General features: G+C 44.4%; 1 protein-coding gene across 10 annotated transcripts in view; it reads left to right on the top strand.

Annotated features, from left to right (window-relative positions):
* The window catches only part of CHL1 (cell adhesion molecule L1 like), a 248,112-nt gene extending 224,954 nt beyond the window's left edge, over window positions 1-23,158 (top strand). For 9 of the 10 annotated variants that reach the window (XM_077452233.1, XM_077452237.1, XM_077452227.1 and 6 more), the window contains 3 exons: window positions 11-83; window positions 12,900-12,932; window positions 19,245-23,158. In XM_077452233.1, the coding sequence (XP_077308359.1) occupies window positions 11-83; window positions 12,900-12,932; window positions 19,245-19,446 (308 nt within the window). In that variant the 3' untranslated portion in view covers window positions 19,447-23,158. The remainder of the gene's footprint in view (window positions 1-10; window positions 84-12,899; window positions 12,933-19,244) is intronic. The other variant, XM_077452235.1, reaches the window with a different exon arrangement.
* Window positions 23,159-23,734: the final 576 nt, after the last annotated feature.

The raw sequence follows: 23,734 nt of genomic DNA, 5'->3' as shown, positions 1-23,734 counted from the left end.
TCCTTTTCAGTAAAAGAGAAAGAAGAATTGCACCCAGAAGTTGAAGTACAGTCGATGAAAGAGCAATTTTTTGACGACTACAGGTAAGATAATTTTTATGAACATATTGACCATGGTAATTATTTGACCTTGTGCTCATAGTGACTAATGCTGCGTACACACGATCAAACAATCGGGTGGAAAAGTCCGGCAAACTCAAGTCCACCGGACAATCCCCCGTGTGTAGCCTCCGGCAGACTTTTTTTACCCGAAAGTACGGCGGACTTAGAAAGTAGTTTTGCACTCCAATCTTCCCGCCGGACTTGCATTTCGGCGGACAATCCGGCCGTGCGTATGCCAGTCCGCCGTACTTTTGGGTCCCCCCAGGTCCACATCAGACCCTTGTCCGTGCACGCTACCCGGCCGGCTAGGAAAGGGGGGGACGAGCGAGCGCCCCCCCCCCTCCTGAGCCGTACCAGGCTGCGTGCCCTCAACATGGGGGGTTCCTTGGGGAAGGGGGGGGGCGCGGCCCCCCACCCCAAAGCACCTTGTCCCCATGTTGATGAGGACAAGGGCCTCTTCCCGACAACCCTGGCCATTGGTTGTCGGGGTCTGCGGGCGGGGGGCTTATCGGAATCCGGGAGCCCCCTTTAATAAGGGGGCCCCCGGATACCGGCCCCCCACCCTATGTGAATGAGTATGGGGTACAATGTACCCCTACCCATTCACGTGTGAAAAAAAGTACAAAAAAAAAACACAACACAGGGTAAAAATAGTTTATTGCACAGCTCCGGGGGTCTTCCGTCTTCGGGGGTCTTCTCGCCGGACTCCTCCGCTATCTTCTTCTAGCTCTTTTACTAGCGGAGGAACCCGGCTTTCTTCCTCGCCGCCGCCCTCTTCTTCCGACTTCAGGGGTCTTGTCCCCCTCTTTGGTTCTTCTGCCGGGCCACCGCGCCTTCTTATAGCTCTTTTACAGGCGGTGGCCCGGTCCTCTGTCGCCTCTATCGTCGCTGTCATCGCCGCCTTCTGTTCTTCTGCTCTTCTTTTCAGATGTTGACTCGTCGCTCCCTCCACTCACAATGACGGGGACCGGGCGCGCGCCGACTTATATAGGGACATCACCGGATGATGTCCCCACCCATTATGGTGTCACAGTCCCAGAGGATGCCGGGGACCCCCTTATTAAAAGGGGCTCCCGGATTCCGATAAGCCCCCCGCCCGCAGACCCCGACAGCCAACGGCCAGGGTTGTCGGAAAGAGGCCCTTGTCCTCATCAACATGGGGACAAGGTGCTTTGGGGTGGGGGGCCGTGCGGCCTCCCCCTTCCCCAAGGCCCTCCCCCATGTTGAGGGCACGCGGCCTGGTACGGCTCAGGAGGGGGGACGCTCGCTCGTCCCCCCCTTTCCTGGACGGCCGGGTAGCGTGCTCGGACAAGGGTCTGATGTGGACCTGGTGGGACCCCCACGCCGATTTTTTTCGGCGTTGGGGTTCCCCTTTAAGTCCATACCAGGTGGCGGGGTCAGAGACGTCTCCTTTGCGGGCCCCGCCTACCTGGAGACGCGCTCGAAATGAGCGGACTTTCCTCCGCGTGTGTGGGCGAGTCCGTTCATTTCAAAAGTACGACGGATAGTACGGCGGACTTAGTACGCCGTATTAGTCCGCTGAAAAAGTGCCGTGTGTGGGCAAGTAGCCCGTTCGGAAAGTCGGACGGACAGTCCGGCGGGAAGTCCTCCAGACTAAGTCCGCCGGATAGTCGGCTACGTGTGTACGCGGCATAACATACAATGGGTAACAAAGTTGATCTTCGATTCCTAGTGACTGTAGTGACTACAGTATATGGCTGCGTAGAGAATCAATTATAGCTGCTTCTGCCAGATATACTGTCACTCTTACCCCTAACGCAGGTGGTCAGATACTCTAGCTGGCTTCTGTGTTCTTCCCCTAAAGCAGCGCCCTTTCCAATAAGGCAAGCAGGCCTACTGGTACTCGGTTGCCCCAAGCACTTATACACAATGCTACAAGTGCCTGGCTACCACACTGTGGTAGGTGCAAACTGAGTACAGCAAACAGGTGCTTGTGGTTGGCAGACAGGCAGAGTGGTTCAATGACAGTCCGGGTACAAGACAGACAAGGTTTACAATAATCAAGGTCAAATCTGAAGACACAAGGCAAGCAGAATTCAGATAGTAGTTAATATCTGAGTCATCAAGGGTTGGTAAGCAGGCAGAAAGTCTATGGCATCAAACTGGACAGTAGACAGAGAACCAGTAAAGTCAGGCTGGATAGCAGGTGACATGTCACTGGAGTCAAGGTGGGTAGCTGGATGCAGAGGGGCTTGAAGAAAAGGTTGAAGTCCCTACCTGACAGAATGAGACAGTCTATGTAAATGATGGAGAGTACTTAAAAAAGTTTGGACTGCATCAGCAGGTGTAGAGGCAGCAGAACTTGAGGACAAGTTAACCTGGATGTGTGTCTAGGGGCGTTTAGGGACAGGCAAATGTAGGAATAATCCAAAGGGCTTGACTTTTGAGAGTGAGGACAGGTTTGGCAAGCCTTTACATAAGAACAGGAATATTTATGAAAAGAGGGCCACCAAAGCCTGCGAGAAACCAAACAAAATGTTTCCCTGCGTGCCATCTTAGTGTCATGTGCTTCTAAAAGCACTTTAAGCTCAAGGTGGAGGGGAACAAACAGCTTTCCAAGGGGTAGATTGGCAGAACAGGTCAGGGGAAAAAGGCCCCCGTTACTTGTGCTGGAGGTAAACAGGGCTCAAGGCTGCGAGACAGAGGATAAGTTTGGCCTTTAGGAGGAAAAGATAAAGACTGAGTAAATTGGTGGGAGAGGTGGCCTGTAGAGGATTCAATAAAGTTGCCAGTGTCTTCTGCTACAGCAAAGTCATATAAAGGCAAATGGTTGAGTGATCTAGAGTCACACTTGGAAAAGTTGTCATGATCAAAATCTAAATAGGACCGTAATAAAGGCAAGTGACTGGTATTAGCCACAAAAGAGTTACAAAAATATGATTTTTATAACAGTTTACCTGTAAAATCCTTTTCTTTGAAGTACATCACGGGACACAGAGCCATAGAAGTTACTATGTTGGTTATAGGCCACCTTCATGGACACTGGCACACCCTAAGACAAAAAGTGCCATCCCTATATAAGCCCTCCCACTACTGGGAGTACCTCAGTTTTGTAGCCAAGCAATACACGTGTATACCAAAGTAGGGAGGGACCACTGTGTCCCGTGATGTACTTCAAAGAAAAGGATTTTACAGGTAAGCTGTTATAAAAATCCTATTTTCTTATGGTACATCATGGGACACAGAGCCATGGTAGTTACTATGTGGGCTGTCCCATAGCAATGGCAACTGAAGGGAGGGGGATACAACAAAAAGTAGGGCATTAAGAGACTAGAGGACTTATACTGCAGCCTGCAGTACACTGCACCCAAAGGCAAAATCCTCATGACCGTTTGCATAGTTTTGATAGAATCTGGTAAATGTATGCACTGAAGACCAAGTTGCGGCTTTGCAGATCTGAGCCATGGAGGCCTGGAGATGCACTGCCCAAGAAACACTAACAGCTCTGGTGGAGTGCACTTTAACATGAAAAGGAGGAATTTTCCTCTTTAGACCATAAGCCTGAACAATCACTTGATGAATCCATTTGGAAATAGTAAATTTTGACGCTGCCTGTCCTCTTTTAGGACTATCTGGCAATACAAACAAAACATCTGTTTTGCGAATCTGAGCGGTCACCTTTAAATAGACTTTGACCACTCTCACTACATCAAGGGAATTTAGGGACCTCTCTTCCATAGACCGAGGTTCTGGGAAAAAAGAAGGTAGGACTATATCCTGGTTTAAATGAAAACCTGTCACTACCTTTGGTAGGAATCTAGGATGAGGCCGTAATACCACCTTATAATTATGAATAATCAAATATGGCTCTTAACAAGAAAGAGCCGCCAACTCCGATACTCTTCTGGCAGAGGATATGGCAACCAAAAACATTATTTTCCTTGTCAAGAGGACCAAGTGAATATCCTGTATAGGCTCAAAAGGTTGTTTTTGCTGAGCTGACAGGACTAAATTCAAATCCCAAGGGTTCAGGGGTGTCCTGACTGGAGGATTAATCCACGTTACCCCCTGAAAAAAGTTACGCACCAGAGCGTGAGAAGCAAGAGGCTGTTGAAACAATACTGATAAGGTGGACACCTGGCCCTTGATAGTACTCAAGGCCAGCTTCATTTCCAATCCCATCTGTAGGAATTTAAGGATCCTACCTATGACATATTTTCTGGGGTGCCAACCCCTGGATTCACACCAAAACACATATGCCTTCCAGACTCTATAGTATATGACTCTGGAGGCTGGCTTCGTAGCATTAACCAAAGTAGACACTACTGAAGGTGACTGCCCACGGTCCTTTACAATGTGTGTCTCAATAGCCAAACTGTTAAATTTAGCGTTTGTAGGCCACCAAAAGACATATGCCTTCCAGACTCTATAGTATATGACTCTGGAGGCTGGCTTCCTAGCATTAACCAAAGTAGACACTACTGAAGGTGACAGCTCACGGTCCTTTGGAATGTGTGTCTCAATAGCCAAACTGTTAAATTTAGCGTTTGTAAGGTAGGATGGAATACCGGACCTTACGCGAGAAGGTCTGGCCACAGTGGCAGGGTCCAAGGGTCCCCTACCACCATCTTTATCATCTCGGCAAACCAAGATCTCCTGGGCCACGCTGAGACCACTAGAATCACCTCCTTCCTTTCCTGCCCAATCCTGCGAAGAAGGCACAGAAGCAGCGGAACCGGAGGGCAAGCATAGATCAGTGAAAACTGATCCCATGGAAAGACCAAGGCGTCTGTTCCCCATGCCAGTAGAGCCCTCGTCCTTGACACAAAGTTGTCAACCTTTGTTGTTGAATCTGGACACAAAAAGATCCACGTCTGGAACACCCCATCTTTGACATAGTGACAGAAAAATGTTGGGGTGAAGATTGTTGGGGTGAAGGGACCATTCTCCCAGAAATAATTGTTGGCGACTCAAGTAGTCCGCCTGCCAATTTTCTATCCCTGGAATGAAAGTCGCAGATAGGCAAGGAACATTGCTTTCTGCCCAAGATAGAACATGATTCACCTCTCTTTGAGCTGCACAACCTTTCGTACACCCTTGGTGATTGATGTAGGCCACTGCCATGGCTTTGTCGGATTGAATCCTGACAGGACAATTCCGTAGTTTGGGTGTCCAGGCCTCTAGGGCCAGACATACTGCCCGAATTTCTAGAATATTGATGGGCAAGGTCCTTTCTGACTTGGACCACTTCCCTTGGACAGATGCTTCTTCCAGGACTGCTCCCCAGCCTAGAAGGCTGGCATCCGTTGTTACCACTTTCCATGATACTGGTAGAAAGGATCTCCCCTGTTAAAAGTTGCTGGATATCAACCACCAATTGAGACTCTGACGCACCTCAGGGGATAAGTGCATTGGAAAGTCCAAAGCCTGGACCTTCTTGTTGCAAGTTGACAGAATACTGTTTTGCAGCAGTCTTGAATGAAACTGCGCATAAGGAACGGCCTCAAAGGAGGCCACCATCTTTCCTAACAACTTTATGCAAAGCCGAATAGAAGCAATTTTCTTTGTTTTGATAAGCCGAATCAGTTCCCTTATGGAACTGATCCTTTCCTGGAGTAAGAATATCTTCTTTTGAACTGTATCTATGATCAGCCCCAAGTACTGCAATCTCCTTGATGGTTTTAAGGAGGCTTTCTCTAGGTTGGGAATCCAGCCTAGGAATTATAGGTAACTCACGGTAGAGACAAAATTTTGGTTTAGATGGGTAACTGACTGAACTACTAAGAGCAGATCGTCTTAGTAGGCTAGAATTGTTATACCCTGAGCCATTAACCTGGCTAAAGGAGGGGCCTGGATCTTTGTGGACACTTGAGGTGCAGTGGCTAAACCGAAAGGCAGAGCTACAAACTGAAAATGACGATTTTCTACATCAAAGTGCAGAAATTTCTGATGAGCAAGGAAAATTAGCACATGGAGATTCTCCTCCTTGTAGAATGGAGACAACTGATCGGATTGACTCCATGCAAAAGGAATGGATATTTAAGTGCTGGTTTAGATCCTTGATCTAAAATGGGTCTCACCTCCCGTTTGGTTTTGGTACCGTGAAGAGATTTGAATAAAACCCTGATCCCTGCTCTTCTGTGGGAACCTCTGATATCACCTTTTGAGAAAACAGATGATCCAGAGCCAGAAAGAGAGACTTTCTTTTCCCTCGGTCTCTGGGAACGTTTGATCTTAGAAAACGAGGAGACGGGAATTCTAGTTTGTAACCTAGAGAAATTGAGGAAGCCAACCATCTGTTCTGACAATGTTCCTGACAGATCTTTGAAAAGTGTAGAAGCCTTCCCCCCACTCGAGCAAGCGGGGGGCCCCTTCATAAGGAGGTTTTAGTATTTTGCTTTGCGGGTTTCTTGCCCCAGGTCTTCTTTTGGCCCTGGGACTGCCCTTGAGGTCAACCTCTTGAACCTGATGGTGGAGGTCGTCATGACGGCCTGGAGGCAGATGCTCCTGGCACTGGAGAAGATGCAGATTTAAAGGAAAAACATTTAAACTTCTTTACTGGTAGAAGAGAACTTTTCCCATTAGAAATTCTTTGGATATGCTTATCCAGATCGTCTCCAAACAACTGTTCACCATGAAATGGGAAACTGGCCAAGAGCTTTTTACATGGCACTTCGGCTGACCAATTTTTCAACCATAGGTTTCTACACACATGCACCGCAAGGCTTGAATAATAGAATCTTTCATAGCATCTACTGTGAAATACAGTGCTTCTGATATGCCAGCCAACTGCTGGGCCTGCTGATCAGGAATAATTTTGAGTACCTCTACAAACTGGTCCTTTATGGACTGAGATACTCCAATCGCCGCTAATACCCGCTGAACGACTGAACCTGCAAGAGAAATTTTGTTTTTAAAAAGAAATTTCAAGTTTTTATCTGTTGGATCCTTCAACATTTGCACATTGTCTACAGGACACGTCAGGTTCTTGTTTACAGACGATATAGCAGCATCACTTGCTGGAATCCCCCATTTCTTATAGAATTCCTCCTCCATAGGATAAAGTATAGAAAGCTTTTTAGGAGGAAAAACTGTTTATCTGGGTGCTCCCACTCAGAATACATAAGGTTTTCAGCCATGAATGGTGAATGGATAGGAAAGGTATCAGCAGATTGGGGGGGGCTTTAGTGATACCAAACCAGAGGTGGGCTCATTGATTGACTGCGTTACAGGCAGCAAAAAAGTTGAACGGACCAATTTAGTGAGGGAGTGTACCAACAGTCTATCCTGTGAGGCCAATCCTTCTATATTAGGATTTTCGGAAGAGTAGTCATCAGCCTCTTCCTGATTTTTTGAGAGAACTTCATGATCTCTCGCCCCTTGTTCCTCAGTATGAGGGTCCTGAGCAATGGACGGGTATCTGGCACGCTTCGGCCCACTCCGGGAAGCGAATAAAGCATGAATCTTCTGTTCCAAACTTGAAATGGTAGAAGAAAAAATCTCCTGAGTGATACTGTGTATGTATAGGGGCTGTAGCGTCCAGAGCTGCTGCAACACCAGCCCCCCTAATGGCTCACTCTGACCGGCCACATCACTCTGAGGAGGATGCCATCTTTTCAGATATGGATCTAGGTTGTCGTGAACCAATAGACCCTCTAGAACCCTTTGAGGTGTTCCTTGTCCCCCTTCCGCTCATAGCCTGATGCACAAAGCAGAGGCACTACCAGAAGGAATGCATACACTGCTTGGGCTATAGTCCAGCACAATTGCTGCTATTAATGCCCAGCCTGATGCAGCAGTAAAAATGTGTCAAAGGAAACGCGTGAGTCACCAAACCTGCTAATACTACCTTTTGCTCTTGTGTCCCTCCACAGCCTGCAGCAACACACAAATGTGCTTTTAAAACTTTGCCTCCTCGTGTTGGATGTTGGAGAACGCCGCTAAGCCCTGCCCCACCGCGTTGCTTACGGCTCTTCCCCCTTCTTTAAAATACAGCTTTTCCTGTGCAAGCGGCGGACTACAGGTCCTCTCAGACCTTCAGGAAGAAACAGCATGGCGCGGAGGGGCTGCAAGCCGCCAGTTTCTCTACTGTTTTTTTTTTTCAAAGAAACTTTTGAGCACTCCTTCCCCCAAGAAGGGAAGACTGTCAGCACAGGGGGGTTCATCCCCCCCCCCCCCCTCAAGCTTACCAGAGGTCCTGCTGTCTGGCTGGAGGAAGAAGCATCTCAGCTGCCTGACACAGCATGTTCTCATCGCATTCTCAGTGTGAGGCGGTGAGTGCTCACTACAGCCCCTAGTGGTGACACATAGGCATGACAACATTTTACTGATCTTTAAATGAGACATTCATAAGAAAATTCAAAAAATCTCTTAGAAAACTCTACTTACCTTTCCCACGGCAGGGTTTTCTGTGGTAAACCAACAGACTCAATCTTCACCCTTCGCGTGGATTCTGTTAAACCTTCATGAGCTGGGGATCCTCAGGAAACCCACTATCCTGAACCTACAATAGCACCCCGCCAGTAAAACTTTATGGCCTTACTACCAAAAAGTACTGGATTCCGGGGTCCAGCTCTCTAAAAAGAGAAGCATTCACAGCCAAAACTTTGTTTCTTCGAATACGAGGCCCGGGTACCATTCATTTTGGCCAGAAGAGACACTTTGAATGGATCCGGTCAGCATGGCTAGCCCCAGCAAGGATTGCTCCAGTGGAGCTCAGCACATCTTTACTTGTGACCAACACCTTAGACACTGGCGAAAAAACTGAGGTACTCCCAGTAGTGGGAGAGGTTATATAGGGAGGGCACTTTTTGTCTAAGGGCATGCCAGTGTTCATCACCTGAAGGTGGCCTATAACCCACATAATAACTACTATGGCTCTGTGTCCCGTGATGTTCGATAAGAAAACTGGTCAGCAGTTTTAATGCAGTTCTGAAGGCAGGTCTGAACCAGGATCTAATCTCTCCTGTAGCTCAATCTATGCATGAGTTATGAAGTTTAAGCCAAAGATAACCCAAAATTAGGGGATAAGCAGTAGATGTTATCAAGTAGAAGCTGATTGTCTCCAGTGGTGAGAATAAAAAATTCAGTGCTCAAGGTGACCAGGCCCATGGATAAGGGAGAGTCATCAACAGCTAAGACTGAAAAGGGTTTGTGCACATTAGTCAAGAAAATCTGTAGATGGTGTGCTAGGTCCCTATCACTTATATTGCTAGTAGAACCAGAATCTATGAAAGCTGAGAAGTGATGAGACAATGTGGCAGAACTAAGTTGTGCAGGAACAAATAGTTTATCTCAGGGGGAACCTGGCACCATTATAAAAAAGCGGACCCCACCTGCACTAGGCTCTTGCTGTTTACCAGCTTATTGGAGCAGCTTGCGACAAAGTGGCCGTGGTCACCACAGTATAAGCAGAGAAATGGGTGGCCTCACAAAAAAGTGATAGATAAGATTGAGAAAAATACAAAACGTACCATCATCCAATTTAAATAGAATAGAAGTTTGGGAGTCTGGTCCCCATCCCAGGCCCTCCAAAAGAGGGGAGCATGCAGCCTATTCCAGTACAGATTAAGAATTGTATACAAACGAATATATAAACAAATATAAAAATTTGAACAATATATTTATTAATACAAAAAAACAATCAATTTCTAAAATTACAGATGATATGGTATATCAACTAGTTTCGCAGAGTGACCGCTTCATCAGGAAAAACAGGAGATACATCTGAAAAACATATAAAACATTCCATAATATACTGTAATAATAGTAATATTGCCATAGACATTACAATGCTAGTATATATAGGGGATTGAGGATAAAGAGGTCAAAATGAGCAACTGTTTACCCAAGAACCAGTACCATCAAGGCACAGATAGCTACCCGGTCAGGCCTCCCACGTTGACTGGGGGAGGCAATTTGTGCAAAGCCAAGGGGCTATAGTCTAGATGAAATGAATAAAATATACTAAATTGCAAAAAATACTAATAGTGAATCAAGCCAATATAGGGGAATAGAGCACAAAATAAATCGTGACCAGAGTGAAAGAGAGAAGGTGCGAGAAAAATAAATAAGCCCAATCGTGAACACCAAACCGTGTTGAAAATGGAAAATATAATTGAGAAAGAATGTGGTGATGTTGTGAATAAAGACACACAGAAAAACACACAGAACTGCGGGGACCCAACAAGAAAAGAAGAAGCGGGAAAGGAGATTGGAAGGAAAAAAGAATGAAGGGGCAAAAAGAAGGGAAATAAAGAAAGAAAAGATGAGAGAGATTTAAAAGAGCCAGAGAATGAACAGGAAAGGAAGAAAAGGGGTGATGAACCAGGTGTAGATAGTGACTACAAAGCCGCCCTTTGTAGCAATAAATATATTGTTAAAATTTTTATCTGTGTTTATATATTCATTTGTATACAATTCTTAATCTGTACCGGAATAGTCCGCATGCTCCCCTCTTTTGGAACGTCTGGGATAGGGACCAGACTCCCAAACTTCTATTCTACAGTATAAGCAGAGTCCCTGGGATCTTTTTCTAACCTTTTCCCCAGAGGATAAATGAGTAGTGCCAATTTGCATGGGCTCCTCCTCCTAGAAAGGTTGAGAGGGCTCAAGAAGGTCTGATGGAGAAGTGGGCAGTGTACTAGGGGCAAAAAAACAACAACAAACTTCTCTGTATGCCTTTCCTGTAAACGGCTGTCTATTCAAATGGTTACTTGAATGGCTTCATTCAATGACTTTGGTTCAGGTTAGTGTACTAAGGAGTCATTGATGGAGTCTGATAAGCCTAACCTGCACTGGCTTCTTAGAGCTGGGTCATTCCACCCAGAGTCAGGTGCCAAGTAGCGGAAATCAGAACAGTATTCTTCAGGGTGTTTACCCTGACATAGTGACCTCAGGTTAGCTTCTTCTGGATCATCTGCTAGGTCATCTGCAGGGAGACTGAAAGCCCAAGACTGGGGTCCCCCAGCAACCATTTAATAATCAGATAAATCTGCTGTGCTTCAGAACCAGAAGAGTGTGCCCTAAGTATAGCATACAACTATTTTTAAAGTTGGAAAACATATGGGGGTCACCAGAAAAAAATGGCCAGGCGGGTTAACCTTGGGCTCTGGTTCCTGTATTCCTGCTGGAGATGGATGGGTTTACACGCACAGGCATTTCCTGCACTTGGCATGCCAATTTGCAAATCTCCTCAGTAAATAAACAAGCCTGTGTAGTGTCTATCTTCATAGAAAAATTTTCTTGTTAAAGGCTTGTGATAATGTCACGCTTACCCCTAATGCAGGTGGTCAGACACTATAGCTGGCTTCTGTGTTTTTCAGCTATAGCAGCCCCCTTTCCCACAAGGCAAGCAGGCTTACCGGTCAGTTGCCCCGAAGACTTATACACAATACTATAGTGCCTGGCTACCACACTGGGGCAGGCGTGAACTGAGCATAGCAAACTGGTACTTATGGTTGGCAGACAGGCAGATTGGTTCAATGACAGTCCAGTTACAAGGCAGGCAAGTTTCAGAATAGTACCCTCTTAGATTGTAAGCTCTTATAAGCAGGATTCTCTTAACCCTCTTGTATTTTAATATATTGCAACTGTACTGTCTCCCTTTTTATATTGTAAAGCGCTGCATAAACTGTTGGCGCTATATAAATCCTGTATAATAATAATAGTCAGGGTCAAATCCAAAGTCAAAGGGCAGGCAGGGTTCATAAAGTAGGCTATATTCGATCCAAGGTCGTCAATGAGGGCATCCAATCTAGCAGAGCAAGGCAGACAAATAGGGAGCTTGGCATACATGTAACAAGCACAATAGCACAAGCATGAGACTGCAGACTTGTTTGGCTTAACTCAGGTTTGGTCTCCACCCAGAGACTGGTCGTATCAATCACCTTGCAGGTGGACAGGCAGACAGGGATGCATCATAGTCAAAACTAGGATGCTGGAATGGGACCAGCAGCTGTCAAAGAACAGGAACGTTTACACACTCCTTACACATACTTAGAAATCATCCTAACTGTTATTTAAAATTAAACAAAACCTGTAATTTATTCGTAGTATAGCATGGGTGTGTATGTATATACAGTCATGGCCAAAAATATAACCCTGCATTTCTGTCAGATGCACCACTTTACCCAGAAAATTGTTTCAATTACAAATGTTTAGGTATTCTTATGTTTATTTTTTGCTTGTAATTGGTATGACACAAAAAAGCAGAGGAACAAAAAGCCAAATCCAACACATTCCACGCAAAACTCCAAAAATGTTCTGGACAAAATTATTGGCACCCTCAACTTAATATTTGGTAGCACACCCCTTGGAAAACATTATTGAAATCAATCGCTTCCTGTAACCATCAATGAGTGTGTTACAACTACCTACTGGAATTTTGGACCACTACTGTTTCGCCAACTGCTCCAGGTCTCTACGATTGGAAGAGTTCCTTTTCCATACTGCTGTTTTGAGATCTCTCATTGCCGGCCAGTTCAGTACTCTCCAGCGCTTTGTTTTAAAGCATTTCTGGTTGTTTTTTGACATGTGCTTTGGGCCATTGTCTTGCTGTAAGACCCATGAGCTCTGACGTAGACCAAACTTTCTGACACTGGGCCCTGCATTGCACTCAGGAATTCTTTTGTAGTCTTCAGATTTCATAATGCCATTCACATGGTCAAAACATCCAGTGCCTGAAGCTACAAAGCAACCCCAAAACATCAGTGAACCTCCACCATGTTTGGCTGTAGGGACTGTATTCTTTTCTTTAAAGGCCTCATTTCTTTTTCTGAAAACAATAGATTGATGAGCTTTACCAAAAAGCTGTAATTTTGTTTCGTCTGTCCACAGCACATTCTCCCAAAAAGATTTTGGCTTCCTCAGGTAAGTTTTGGCAAACTCAAATCTGCTTTTTTATGTTTCTGTGTCAGCAGTGGGATCCTCCTGGGTCTCCTACCATTGTGTCCCTTTTCATTCAAATGGCGATGTAGTGCAAGCTGACATAGTTGTACCCTGTGCCTGAAGGTAAGCTTGAATTTGTCTGGAAGTTGATCAAGGTTCTTTATCCACCATTCAAACAATCCTTTGTTGCAATCTTTGATCATTTTTTCTCTTTCGTACACTTTCAGGGAGATTAGCTACAGTGCCATGGGCTGTAAACTTCTTGACAATGTTGCACACAGTGGACACAAGAACATTAAGCTCTCTAGAGATGGACTTGTAACCTTGAGATTGTCCATGCTTTTCTACAATATTTGTTCTCAAATCCTCAGATAATTATTTGCTGCTCTTTCAATTCTCCATGCTCCCTGTGGCACACAGTCACACAACAGAAAGGTTGAGTCAATTTTTCAGCATTTTAACTGATTGCTGGTGTGATTTCTATATTGTTAGCACTGGTAATTGATACAGGTGAGTTTAATTACAAATTACAGGAGCATGATATACTTGGAATGCAATTATTTCTTACAATTTTGAGAAGGTGTCAATAATTTTGTCCAGTCCATTTTTGGAGTTTTGCGTGGAATGTGTTTTGTTTCTCCATCTTTTTGTGTCATACCAATACAAACAAAATAAATAAACATGAGAATGCCTAATTGCAACAATTTTATTGGAAAGTGGTGCATTCTGACAGAAATGCAGGGATACAATATTTTTGGCCATGACTGTATGTGTGTGTGTATATTTGAATGTGAGCATTTGCCCACTCAAGTCGGTTATGACGACGAACTGCAGTCAGTTCGAGACACCGATAAGGATGACGAGCATGCAGATGAGATTCCTTGAGAGTGCAGTTTGTGCAGAAATTCTTTGGTATGCAAACCGATTGTTGCAGCAGCTGTCCAGGTGGCTGGTCTCAGACGATCTTGGAGGTGAAGTTGCTGGATGTGGAGGTCCAGGGCTGGTGTGGTTACACATGGTCTGCGGTTGTGAGGCCGGTTTGATGTACTGCCAAATTCTCTGAAACGCCTTTGGAGATGGTTTATGGTAGAGAAATGAACATTCAATGTGATAAAACTGCACATTTATTGCACAGGTGTGCCTTAGGCTGGCCTTTTATTGTGGCCAGCCTAAGGCACACCTGTGCAATAATCAGGCTGTCTAAAAATCATCTTGATATGTCACACCTGTGAGGTGGATGGATTATCTCGGCAAAGGAGAAGTGCTCACACAGATTTAGACAGATTTAGACAGATACGTGAACAGTATTTGAGAGAAATAGGCCTTTTGTGTACATAGAAAAAGTCGTAGATCTTTAAGTTCAGCTCATGATAAATGGGGCAAAACACAAGTGTTGCGTTTAGAATTTTGCTTAGTGTATCTATATACTGTGTATACACAATATATACAGTATCTCACAAAAGTGAGTACACCTCTCACATTCTTGTAATTTTTTTACTATATCTTTTCATGTGACAACACTGAAGAAAAGACACTTTGCTGCAATGTAAAGTAGTGAGTGTACAGCTTGTATAACAGTGTAAATTTGCTGTCCACTCAAAATAACTCAACACACAGCCATTAATGTCTAAACCGCTGGCAAAAAAAGTGAGTAAACCCCTAAGTGAAAATGTCCAAATTGGGCCCAATGTGTCAAAATTTCGTGTGGCCACCATTATTTTCCAGCACTGCCTTAACCCTCTTGGGCATGGAGTTCACCAGAGCTTCACAGGTTGCCACTGAAGTTCTCTTTCACTCCTGTTTGATGACATCATGGAGCTGGTGGATGTTAGAGACCTTGCGCTTCTCCACCTTCCATTTGAGGATGACCCACAGATGCTCAATAAGGTTTAGGTCTGGAGACATGCTTGGCCAGTCCATCACCTTTATACTCAGCTTCTTTAGCAAGGTAGTGGTCATCTTGGAGGTGTGTTTGGGGTTGTTATGTTGGAATACTGCCCTGCGGCCCAGTCTCTGAAGGGAAGGGATCATACTCCAGTATGTCACAGTACATGTTGGCATTCATGGTTTCCTCAATAAACTGTAGCTCCCCAGTGCCAGCGCTCCCCAGAACATGACACTCCACCACCATGCATGACTGTAGGCAAGACACACTTGTCTTTGTACTCCTCACTTGGTTGCTGCCACACACGCTTGACACCATCTGAACCAAATAGGTTTATCTTGGTCTCATCAGACCACAGGACATGGTTCCAGTAATCCATGTCCTTAGTCTGCTTGTCTTCGGCAAACTGCAGGCTTTCTTGTGCATCGACTTTCGAAGAGGCTCCCTCCTGGGACGACAGCCATGCAGACCAATTTGATGCAGTGTGTCTGGTCTGAGTACTGACAGGCTGTCCCCCCACCCCTTCAACCTTTGCAGCAATGCTGGCAGCACGCATACGTCTATTTCTCAAAGACAACCTTTGGATATGACGCTGAGCATGTGCACTCAACTTCTTCGGTCGACCATTGTCGAGGCCTGTTCTGAATGGAACCTGTCCTGTTAAACCGCTGTATGGTCTTGGCCACCATGCTGCAGCTCAGTTTCAGGGTCTTGCCAATTTTCTTATAGCCTAGGCCAGTGATAGCCAACCTTGGCACCCCAGATGTTTTGGAACTACATTTCCCATGATGCTCTCCCCTGGATGTCTCCTCTTATCGCCCAATCTCATTATTATGCACTGATGTAAAAATTCTGGCTAAAGTTTTAGCAACCTGCCTAAACAGATGTATTCAAGGGTTGATACATCTGGATCAGTCGGGTATTATTCGCAATAGATCAACTAGCATCAACATCAGAAGAGTATTTTTGAACCTGCAGATCCCCACTGACAATCCAGGCTCTGAGGCCATTTTGGCCTTGGACACCGCTAAGGCCTTCGATATTCTAGAATGGGATCTATGGAAGGTGCTAGTGCATTTTGGGTTTGGCCCTGCTTTCATTGGATGGGTGAAGCTACTTTATAATGAACCAAGAGCAAAAATTAAAATTAACAACGAATATTCAGATGTGTTCCAGTTGGAGAGAGGGACAAGACAGGGTTGCCCCCTTCCCGACATCCCTGGCCGTTGGTTGTCGGGGTCTGCGGGTGGGGGGCTTATTGGAATCCGGGAGCCCCCTTTAATAAGGGGCCCCCGGATACCGGCCCCTCACCCTATGTGAATGAGTATGGGGTACAATGTACCCCTTACCCATTCACCTGTAAAATAAAGTAAAAAAAACACAACACAGGGTTAAAATAGTTTATTGCACAGCTCCGGGGGTCTTCCGTCTTCAGGGGTCTTCTCGCCGGACTCCTCCGCTATCTTCTTGTAGCTCTTTTGCTAGCGGAGGAGCTCAGCATTCTTCTTCGTCGCCGCCCTCTTCTTCCAACTTCGGGGGTCTTGTCCCCCTCTTTGGTTCTTCTTGCCGGGCCACCGCTTCTTCTTCCAGATCTTTTACTAGCGGTGGCCCGGTCTTCTGTCGCCAACCGCCGCCGCCGCCTTCCATTCTTCTTCTGCTTCTTCTCCTGGAGATGTTGACTCAAAGCTCTCTCCGGCCGCAATGCCAGGGACGCGCTGCGCGGCGACTTATATAGGGACAAGGGGCGGGGTCATCGGTTGATGTCACATGGGTTGATGTCACATGGTGACAGTCCCAGCATCCTCCGGGACTGTGACATCATAAAGGGCGGGGTCACCATGTGACATCAACCGATGACCCCGCCCCTTGTCCCTATATAAGTCGCCGCGCAGCGCGTCCCTGGTATTGTGGCTGGAGAGAGCTTCGAGTCAACATCTCCAGGAAAAGAAGCAGAAGAAGAAGAAGAAGAAGAATGGAAGACGGCGGCAGCGGCGACAGAAGACCGGGCCACCGCTAGTAAAAGAGCTGGAAGAAGAAGCGGTGGCCCGGCAAGAAGAACCGAAGAGGGGGACAAGACCCCCGAAGTCGGAAGAAGAGGGCGGCGATGAAGAAGAATGCCGGGCTCCTCCGCTACAAGAATATAGCGGAGGAGTCCGGCAAGAAGACCCCCGAAGAAGGAAGACCCCCGGAGCTGTGCAATAAACTATTTTAACCCTGTGTTGTGTTTTTTTTACTTTATTTTACAGGTGAATGGGTAGGGGTACATTGTACCCCATACTCATTCACATAGGGTGGGGGGCCGGTATCCGGGGGCCCCCTTATTAAAGGGGGCTCCCGGATTCCGATAAGCCCCCCACCCGCAGACCCCAACAACCAACGGCCAGGGTTGTCGGGAAGAGGCCCTTGTCCTCATCAACATGGGGACAGGGTGCTTTGGGGTGGGGGGGGCCGCGCGGCCCCCCCTTCCCCAAGGCACCCCCCATGTTGAGGGCACGAGGCCTGGTACGGCTCAGGGGGGGCGCTCGCTCGTCCCCACCCCCTTTCCTGACCGGCCAGGCTGCCTGCTCAGATAGGGGTCTGGTATGGATTTGGGGGGGGACCCACGCCGTTTTTTTTGGCGAAGGGGATTCCCCTTAAAATCCCTGCCAGACCTAAGGGCCTGGTATGCCCCTGAGTAGGAATGCAAGCTTCATGAGTGAGGCGACATTGTCGCCTCGCTCTGGCTTCTATAGGAAAATTACATTTTTCTATTGCAGCCAGCGCAACCGGATCGTGCTGGTTAGAGAAGCCTGTCGCTGGGAAGCAGCGCGATACTGTCGCGCTGGAAACACAATGTGGACGGCACCTACTGTATACAGTGGTTCCGGTGCCAGTCAGTAGACGGACAGGATAGCACTGTTTGCAGACAACGTCCTGTTCTTTCTCAGGGATGTCGAAACCTCACTAAACACAGTGATACAAATGGTGGATGAGTTCTGGCTTATTTCCGATTTAGTTATCAATTGGGACAAGTTAGCTTTATTACCAGTTGACCCACTTGGCGACCAGATACTACAATGAACCTTCCTTTTGAAAGTAGTGGCCAAGCCAAAATATTTGGGTGTTTGGATTACGACCAATATAAATCAGTATGTTAATAATAACTTAGCCCCATTGCTATCGAAATTAAAACAAAAGGGAGATACCTGGTGCCGACTTCCCCTATCTGTTGCTGGTTGTTGCAACCTAAAAAAGATGATATGGCTACCGCAGATATTGTATCTGCTTCACAACTCTCCAATCTGGATAAGTCAAAAGTGGTTTAAGAGAATAAAAACCCTTTTTAGGGAACTCATTTGGAAAATGGGCCAGTCTAGGATTAACTTGCAAACTCTGCAACTACCGATTAAAGAAGGAGGTATGGTGATCCCGCACTCGAGAATATACTTCTTGTCATCCCATCCCATAAGAAGACATGTGTAGACAATGATTGGATCATGTGTGGTATGGGGGTGGGATTAGGTTGAGAGGGAGGGAGGGTGGGGGACTATATAAAATGAATAATGTTTTTGTACTATGTGAAATAATAAGTTAACCCAAGATGTTATATGCTCTAAACTTTTGTATGAAAAATAATAATAAAAAGCATTAATTAAAAAAAAAACATTTCCCATGATGCTCAACTAGACAGCAGAGTACATGAGCATCATGGGAAATGTCGTTTCAAAACATCTGGGGTGCCAAGGTTTGCCATCACTGGCTTAGGCCATCTTCATGTAGAGCAACAATTCTTTTTTTCAGATCCTCAGAGAGTTCTTTGTCATGAGGTGCCATGTTGAACTTCCAGTGATCAGTATGAGAGCAATAACACCAAATTTAACACACCTGCTCCCCATTCACACCTGAGACCATGTATGAGTCACAGGACATCAGGGAGGGAAAGTGGCTAATTGGGCCCAATTTGGACATTTTCACTTAGGGGTGTACTCACTTTTGTTGCCAGTGGTTTAATCATTAATGGCTGTGTTGAGTTATTTTGAGGGGACAGCAAATGTACACTGTTATACAAGCTGTACACTCACTACTTTACATTGTAGCAAAGTGTAATTTCTTCAGTGTTGTCACATGAAAAGATATAATAAAATATTTACAAAAATGTGAGGTGTGTGCTCACTTTTGTGAGATACTGTATATATCTAGATATAGCTATGCATCTATATATAGCAGAATAGGAAATATAAACACAACATGATGAAATGGAATGTTGTCACCCTAAACGTGGTTCTGAACAAGAACAATCATGTTTAAAACAATAGGTATTATTTTGATGAAAACTGCAAATTTACTGAAAATGACATTAATATGTTGACACATATATGAGAATTATAGTGATTGGATTTACACATAACTTTGTCTTCTCTACTTTTCAGTGATAAGAAAGCATTGAATGGAAGTATGGACTCACTAAGCCTAGACATTAAAACCTTAGACAGTGTGGACAGCCTTGTTCAGTACAGTGATGGTGAACACAGTCACTTCAACGAGGATGGTTCCTTCATTGGGGCATATAGAGAATCCAAGGAGAAAGATCAAGATGAAGAAAATGCATCAGTTCAGCATCTTCACTCCTAATTAAGATACAATATTCAAAGAAAATGTAACTTTTGTCCTACATTACATCAGGTCATTAAAAGCAAACTCAGAAGAAAGTTTACAGAAGAGGAACTTGGGTATCCTGTCACCTGGCCTTTTGTGACCAACAAACATCATTTAAAAGAAAGCTTTGCTGAGAAAAGTACAAAGCTGCCATGGTTGTCCTCATTCTTAAAATGCTAGTTGTCTGTCTGTCTCTGGATTAGTACATTCTGAGTCACTGTCCAGGAACAGGTACGTAAACAGTGAAGTCAAAACTGCCAAAATCTATACTTGTTCTACGACATAGATCAAAAAATATTGAAACAATCTGTTTAGTATGACAGACAGCTTACTAGAATTCTAAGGAGAGATCAGAAGTGGCAGCCTGTGCATTTCTACCAGTACAGATTTCCATTTGTTTTTACGTTTCAAAGACTGGATCATCAACAACATCAATCTCTTCATTCGTATCAGAAGGTCATAAATTATCTGTGACTGTCAAACATGATCACTTATTGCTGGATATAAAAATTGGTGTACATATAGTCTGATTCAAAATTTTATAGACTAAAGACAAGTACACTGACAATAGGCATCAGCAGTGAGTCGCAATGCATAAAGGAACATCTCACTTTTAAGACAGATACATTTCCAAATACGACAGTTTTTTTTTTAAATCCAATGGTTCAGTGATTGCAAATGCATGGTGTTGTTTTCGCACATATGCAATCAAAATATCTGATCAAAGGGGATATCATTCAGAATACCACTCAAATGAGGCAGAACTAATTTTATAGGATCAAGCATGAATGTATGTGGTAGGCTCCTATGATCACTTTCAATTTGCAATGTTTCTATTTTTCTATTGTGCGTGAAGTGTTATATCAATTTTTTTCCAATCATTTTGAAAATGGCATATACATATGACAGGTGTGTGGTAATATTGCAAAATGAAGAAATTAAGAAATAATTAAAGTAAAAAAATAAAGGCCGTGAATATGATGATAACACGTAAAGCCAGCATTTGTACATGAGATACAAACGCATAAGGCAAACTAACATTGTCCATTCTGATTAACAAGGTGTGTCCAATTTTGGTAAGAGGTAACAAAATCCATAAACAAAGCACAACAAAAGTACAAAAATCTACTAATCACTAATAGTATCTCTAACAAAAGCACAGGCATTCAAACGAAGTACTGTACACATAGATAGTGTTGACCAAAGGACAGGACCTTGGAGGTTAGTATTTTTTTTTTACAAAGCTTTTTACTCCTCTTATTTAGAGTATTAGGTCTGCATAGCCAGGATCTCAGCATTCTTTCACTTTACTCGCGCTACCCTGGTATGTAAAATTAGACAGACAGTTGAACATTTCATGTATTCATCTATGAGTATATTGTTAAACAGTATGACCTAGGGCAAGGGGTTACAGGAAAACACTGTTTATTTTGATATCATGTGATTATGAATTTCACAAGGACGTGACGTAGGACAGAAAGGGCATTGCATATGCATGAGTCTTAAAAGAGGGAGGATGCTCATTCCTGTGTTGTTGGGGGGATATCCCACATACTGTGTCTCCCAGATCCTAGGCAGGTGAGGCTCATCTCTAATACTGGTAGTTTTTCGACCAGGCTCTGGGGAAGTGCCAATGGTCTACTGGTATGGCTTTTAAACTAAGCGCCAATTTCGTAATCTGCAAAGTGTTTTTAGAACTACTGGGCCCCTTGACCACATGGTATATTTTATGACAAAGGTGAACTTAGCCCTCAAAGGAGAAGTCCAGCCTGGGCTTGTTTGGCTGGGCGTCTCCTATGGGTCACAGGACTGCAAAAGGAATTGCACTCCTGTGACCCATGTTCAGCAGAGTGGACTGCAGTCCGCTCTCTGCTGATGTCCCACAGATCAGTCCAGGCACTGCATCATCCCAACTCTGGAAGCCTGAATCCGGCAGGTGCCTGGACTGATGGCCTTCTCAGCCTCTCAGCTTGCTTCTGAGGCGGCGCTCCCTGCACCTCCGCAGCTCAGGGCTCCAATGAGTGTGGTGGAGCAGAGCAGGAGAGCTGCTGAATGACAGGCAGCAGCTCTCTGCTTGGGCAGCCGAGAGAACCAAGCCATCGGCAATGTTCAATGGCTCGGTTCTCAGTGCAGAGGCGATGGGGGACAGATGCAGCATCAGAGCAAGGCTGCATCCACCTAGGTAAGTATGATTATGGGAAACATTTTTTTTCCCATACTTCTCTTTTAAATCTTTTATTCTAAAAAGAAACAAACTGTTGTTCTAAGTGCTTAAAAGTGTTTGCTGGATTTAGGCTTTCATTTAATAGTCACGAACGTAAATTCCACTTAAATCTAAACACTGTCTTATACTAAAAGAAAGTTTTGGCTACAGTTCTTCTACAGATGCTAAGGGAAAGAAGATACTGTAATAATTGCATGTTACACACAGAAGGATTAAAACTGCACAATTAGTAAATATTTAAGAATGGAAGCATGGATATCTTTCATATAGTATGTATTCAACTTCATTTGATGCTGATGTATACAACAGATGTTACTTATGAGTGTATTGACTTCTATATAGGAACATAATGCAGGTGTGTACCTGGCTTTAGTGCCAGATACAAGCTTAAAGGATCTGTCATATTGACGTGTTATCAAATCGCAAATTTTTGCTATAGCCATACTCTTCATAGGAATTAAAAGCATCAGTTCAATTGTTTGCCCTATAATGAATGGTACTGAAAGAAAACTAACACTAGTGCACTGTGCAACAGTTATGAACTTGGCCCTGAATGTCTATCACTGTCCTTGGGGAGTGGGTAAATGTGATCTGTAGCACACTGACTGGTCAAATGTTGATTTTCATCATTTCTACCCCAGGTTGTATCATAAATCTTGTAATGCAAGTATTGTTGTAATTTGCAGAACACCTGATAATTGCCTATTCATCACTAGGTAACATTGGCGTTACTAAAGATCTTGCTCCATATCAACTTGCATGAGTTACTTGGGCAAATGCACACATTTCAAAGGAAATTGTTGTACAGTCTGTATTAAGACCACCACTATACCACTTGGTATGTGGTTATAATAAATCACGTTGCGTTGTAGACAGCATTAAAGCGGAACTACTCTGTGTTTGACCACCACAAAACAAAGAGTCTATTTAATTAATTTCAGTATTCAAAGCACCCCATCCATCCATTCATGCCTCCATGCTTTATTTTCCTGAAAAACACCGCCTAACATTTCTGGTATATGGCCATCTTGAGTAAGGGCAAATGATTCATGTACCATTTACTTTCTTTGCCATTAGCTCGGGCATGCAGGCAGAAGGGTGTGCTTAGCTAAAAAAAAAAAAAAACACCTCTTCCCCTCCGGAATACTCCTGGGATGTATGATATAATTAGCTTAGGCTTGGAAACCAACAAGTAAATGATGAAATGTAAAAAAAATAAAAGTTACGAACAAGTAAATAGGATATACTTCCCTATCTATTTACTAATTCTTGCAGCATATGGATTAAAAATAGTCAATGTTGATTGAGAGAGTAAAGTTCCGCTTTAAGTTTAGAAACTGAAGACATTTTAGATGCTTTTGGTATCCAAGAGATGGTTCAAGGTTTTAATTGCTTTCATTGTTTGCATTTTGTGTGTTGTTTTTTTTAAAGTTGTAAATAAAATATAATATCATTGGTTTTGTATGTGATTGTTTTTGTGTTGAGGTATCTCTGGAGATTCTGGAGGGGGTTAAAAACAGGCCCTGTTATCAGCCCTCACTTTTTATTTAAAACATTGGCAGCAATAGGGAATAAAAAACACTAAAAGGAGTTTCTACATTTCAATTTTTTATTATTTTTGAAGTTCTGGGCAAAGTAAAAATAGCAGGTTTCCAATACTTCCAGAACTGTCGGATCCATATCAGTGCAAAGCATTCCTGCATCATGTTCCCATTCTCAGCCTGTTCTGATAGCCGTACACAATAACACACTACAGAACAGCAGCAGCCCAGTGTCTTGTATCTGTGTGCGGCTCTTGATGTAGCAGGAGCGTCAGCATTTTCCTGTACCCTGTTATTCTTTTGCTGTGGATTTTTTGATCATGTTTTGATGTGACCCACGTTGTTTCAATTAAAGATGGGATTTCAAGTCTTTTTCCAGTGTGCGGCTATCCAGAGTTGTGTCCTGCTTGTTTGCTCATGGTATGTGTAATGGTCAGCACCTGGGGCTCATCAATAGGAGACAGAGCTTCAGTCCTCGAGGATTACTTTGGAGCAGTGG

The sequence above is a fragment of the Lithobates pipiens genome, unplaced genomic scaffold, assembly GCF_037356315.1.
Source record: "Lithobates pipiens isolate NorthernLeopardFrog02 unplaced genomic scaffold, aLitPip1_a1.2 Scaffold_23, whole genome shotgun sequence".
Taxonomy (NCBI): Eukaryota; Metazoa; Chordata; class Amphibia; order Anura; family Ranidae; genus Lithobates; species Lithobates pipiens.
The sequence above is the reverse complement of the archived record's forward strand: the minus strand, read 5'-3'. Positions and strand labels throughout refer to the sequence as shown.